General features: G+C 42.6%; 1 protein-coding gene across 5 annotated transcripts in view; it reads right to left on the bottom strand.

The window, feature by feature from the left end:
* Nucleotides 1-476: 476 nt before the first annotated feature.
* Gzf1 (GDNF inducible zinc finger protein 1) overlaps nucleotides 477-4,272 on the bottom strand; it is a 12,279-nt gene continuing 8,483 nt past the window's right edge. For all 5 annotated transcript variants that reach the window (XM_029474239.1, XM_021155981.1, XM_029474242.1 and 2 more), the window contains exons 5-6: nucleotides 3,205-3,362; nucleotides 477-2,729 (exon numbers count right to left, since the gene is read on the bottom strand). In XM_029474239.1, coding sequence (XP_029330099.1) covers nucleotides 2,388-2,729; nucleotides 3,205-3,362 — 500 coding nt within the window. In that variant the 3' untranslated portion in view covers nucleotides 477-2,387. The remainder of the gene's footprint in view (nucleotides 2,730-3,204; nucleotides 3,363-4,272) is intronic.

Raw genomic sequence — 4,272 nt, 5'->3', positions numbered from 1 at the left:
GTGGGGGACTTTTGGGATAGCATTGGAAATGTAATTGAGGAAAATATGTAATAAAAAATAGCATTTTGCAAAATTAAAAAAAAAAAGAAATATGTGAGGCACCACAAAGTGGTATTAACTCTAGGGTTTATGTCCCTAAAGCTCACCTTCCTCTATTGGGAAAAGATAAAATGTATATAGCCAAGTGTTCATTGATGCCTGCTGTGACTTTGCATTGCAGAAGGGCGAAGAGCCCTTATGCTATACACGGCCCAGATCAAAACTGACCACTGCTGAGCAGAGGCCATTCTCCTGTGTGTGCCACTGTTGATTTCAGGAATGTAAGTCATCTGTGGTGACTCTATAAATAGAAGACCCTGACTTGAAGTTTTAATGTTCATGTTATTAAACAAATTAGACTAAAAGAATCTATTTCTTTAGATCCTACCCTAAGTTATAATGTAAATAAATTTAGAAGGACTTTTACAAAGCAGACATTATTAGCACATTAAACAATTTTATTTAGAACTTCTAAAGAAACAAATTCAAGACAGTTCTTCCAATAGGTAACAAAATAATCTATTGTTTAAATTCCTTCTCATCAAGATGACTTTATTCCATAACACAGTCCATCAGCTGGGCAGGTTTTCTCTTACCAGATAAAATGGTCATGTGCCAATTACTAGTCTTTTGTCTGTTTTTGTCTGTAAACACAACTAGATTGCCAGGTCATAACCGAATGTGAAATAATCCAGCCCTGAACTTTCAAGAGCAAGTGGGAAACATTACCAGCACCTGGAACACCTTTTGGTGGCCTCACCAGCTCCTGAGGGTAGTACCACAAAGTGATCACTGAGTAAGAACTCTCAGTTTCTATCATTGTGTGATCTATCTTCACCCTGAACATTAGGTGTCTTTCCCTTGGAAACCAGAGTGTTCTCACAGCAAGTTTAGTAAAAGCAGAGAGGAAAGGCAATCAGAAAGCATAAGAATTCCCCCTTTAAGGCCCTCTTAACATTAATGCTTACGGGTCACAGGCGGCACAGGGTCCACACACCCATCCATGGCCCTGCAACCATGGATCAGGGATAGCAAGTACCATAAAATGCATTTTTCATAGGAAATTTGTTAAACAATTACTAAATTCAGCATGAGAAAGCCAAAGGAACATTTGAAACAACATTCCTGGTTCCTTATGATCCACTTGTTAAGGCATAGAAGTTGAGCATAGCAAGGCTTCTGGTCCCCTCTAGATCAAGGGTTCTCAGCCTTCCTAATGCTGTGACCCTTTTATACAGTTCCTCATGGTGTGGTGACTCCCAACCATACAGTTATTTCCATTGCTACTTCATAACTAATTTTGCTACTGTTAAGAATCATAATTAAATATCTCGGATTGTCTGATAGCTTAGGGCAGCCTCTGTGAAAGGTCATTGAGAGCCACTGCTCTAGAGTCTTGCATTCTTCTAGAGAGGTGGATTTGTAGCAGTTACTAGTTTGTGTCATCTTCCCCTGTGAAAATGGGGGTTTTGGGAGCTCTGGACATTATAAAAAAGCCTGGCAAAAGTAGTCAAGATTTGCCAGGCTCACTCACCATGCTGTTTGTGAAAATGTGCCTAGCTAAATGCTCTGACACCTAGGCTTTATTTCTCACACTTTTGTAGAGAGACAACTGTCTGCTGGATTCTTTGGTAGGACAGCTTTGACTTAATCTGATTTAGGGAACAAAATTGAACAGCTCATCCCAAATTGAACGATATGACAGACTCCTTACCTGTCCACATGCTAAGGTACTACACTGAACATGGTCCACCTGCCATTCATCTTTTTGTGCCTAAAAAAAAGGGGGTTGGAGAGAAACGAACGGAATCATCTACTTCAACCCCATTCTGGGGTTCCCAGAATAAATCTTAATTTGCTTTTATCTCAGGAAGAATCAGCTAAAAATAAGTGGCCCCAGTTCTACTTTAATTCTGTAGAAAAATGCCCTAAAGGGACCAGAGTGAAGTAAACTCACATGGAAGCATAAGGCAGGGCGAGACCAGGAGACCACGGACAGCACTTTCCCAAGCTGGGTCAATGCTGTGTACTCTATGATTAAGACAAGCAGTGGTTTAGACATCAAGAGAATCAAGCATTAGTGTGATTGACATGTACGGCTACACCAGGGTTAAATGAGCTATGCTAACTGCCATGTTTGCTGATGAAATGTAACTGAGATCATGCAGATCAGAATGTTAACAGGAAAGCTTCAAGTGTGATACAGACGTGCAAGGTCATGGAAGTCTGGAGAAATCTGCAAGGCCAGGCTTGCCTACATTTTTGCACAGACAACTTTTTCCTCAGCCCCTGGCATCACCTGAAATACAGCAATTACACAGACTGCTTGGCACACAACTCCCAAGTTCTCACTCCATATTGGTCAACGAGGGAAGGTGTGCAGGCATGGAAACTGTCTGTGGGGTGAGCTCACCAAGGGCACTGATGGCAGTGGTAAGCAGAGTGTCCTGAGACACCACTGCTTTGCAAGCAGCGTCTCTAGAACTGTTCTCCTGCACAGCAGGCACATTGCCTTGGACTTCCAGTAAGTTGTTGAAATGGCTATTTTCACCAAAAGATAGTAATCTATCTGAAAGTTTGGGTGATGCATATTCCTCATCGGGTTGTTCTGTCTTATGCCCTTCATCATTCTTGGGTGAGCCATCTACAATGACAAGGAAAGACTTCCACGGCGTATTCTTATCATGTATCTACAAATAAAACAAAATAAGAGTCACTGCACGTGTAGCTACGTTTCCCAATTTACAGATATTTACTAATGATGCATGCAAATTTTAAAACAATAGGCTCTCTTTAGGGCCAGACACTGGCACACAACCACTAAAAAAAACCCATAACCCTAGCACATGGAAGGCAGAGATGGAAGGTCATAAGTCCAAGGTCAGCCTGGAAAACAGAGCTGGGCTGTTTATCAATCAAAAGGTTAATATTAAAAAATAAACAAAAGATCTCCCTGACTTTTAAATCTGTGCACTAATTACCAAGTATCTGCCCTGTTCAGCAGCTACTGCTTGCAAGTGTTTAGCATAGGCTTGGCCATAGGGGTCCTTCACCTTATTGGCTAGATGTCACTTCAGGACACCCAAAGAGAGAACCTGCTACCACCTCTGACCCTGTGGACTGACCAGAAGGGCTTTGTTTTCAAGCAGGCTACCCATCACTTACTGAGGTGTGCCTCCGGAGAGTAGACTTGTCAGTAAAAGTCCGTCCACATGCATTGCACATGTATGGCTTCTCCCCAGTGTGGATGCGATGGTGGCGCTGGAGGGCATTTACCTGGGTGAACTGCTTCCCACACTGGTCACAACAATAAGGCCGCTCTCCTGAACAAAGAAAGAAGGACACTACTCAATGGCATCTTCAGTCTCCTTTTAACTCTGGATACACATCTGTACACCCTGGCTAGTCTGCAGACTCAGCACAAGGGAAGTTACATCACCATGACTCAGGGACTACCTGGCAGAGGCGCCAGTTTACTATACTGTAATCCCAAGAGCTTAGAACTGTACCAGAAATAGGTCAGTTCTGTGTGTGCAGCTGACATTACATTGATGAAATACAAACCTACTATCCGCTGTAATGGACTGCCCTAAATCAAAATGCTTCAGTGTGTGCACATATGTACACTAACATTCTTTAACCCTGTACAATTAATGAGAGATGTGGATCATACAAGCATCCATACTCAAGCTGTCAGGCCACAGGAAGCTATGTGCCCTTTCAATAAACCCCATGCTGCAAACACTGTCCCCTACTTGCATATTAAAATGTTCTCACTTTCACTTTATCAGAACCAGAAACGGCCTACAAGGCAGCTCAGGAAGTAAAGGCACCTACCACCAAGTCTGATGATCTGAGTTTAATCTCCAGGACCCACATGGGGAGAGGCAAGAACCAACTCCCACAGGTTGTCTCTGGCCTCCATACACATCTGGGCACTTAAATCACCCATACCCATACACAGAATAAACGTAATTCATTAAAATATATGTAATTGGCCTGGCAGTAGTGGGGTATGCCTTTAACTCCAGTTCTCGAGCAGCAGGGGTGGGTGGATCCTTAAGATCAAGGACATTCTGGTCTACAGAGTAAGTTCCAGGACAGCCAGGGCTACATAAACCCTGTCTCAAAAAACAAACAAACAAATAAAAACTATAAATAAAGGAAGTAAGCCAGAGAAAGAAGGAAGGAAGGAAGGAAGGAAGGAAGGAAGGAAGGAAGGAAGGAAGGAAG

This window comes from Mus caroli, chromosome 2, assembly GCF_900094665.2.
Source record: "Mus caroli chromosome 2, CAROLI_EIJ_v1.1, whole genome shotgun sequence".
NCBI classification, from domain to species: Eukaryota; Metazoa; Chordata; class Mammalia; order Rodentia; family Muridae; genus Mus; species Mus caroli.
This window is presented reverse-complemented; position numbering and strand designations above follow the sequence as displayed.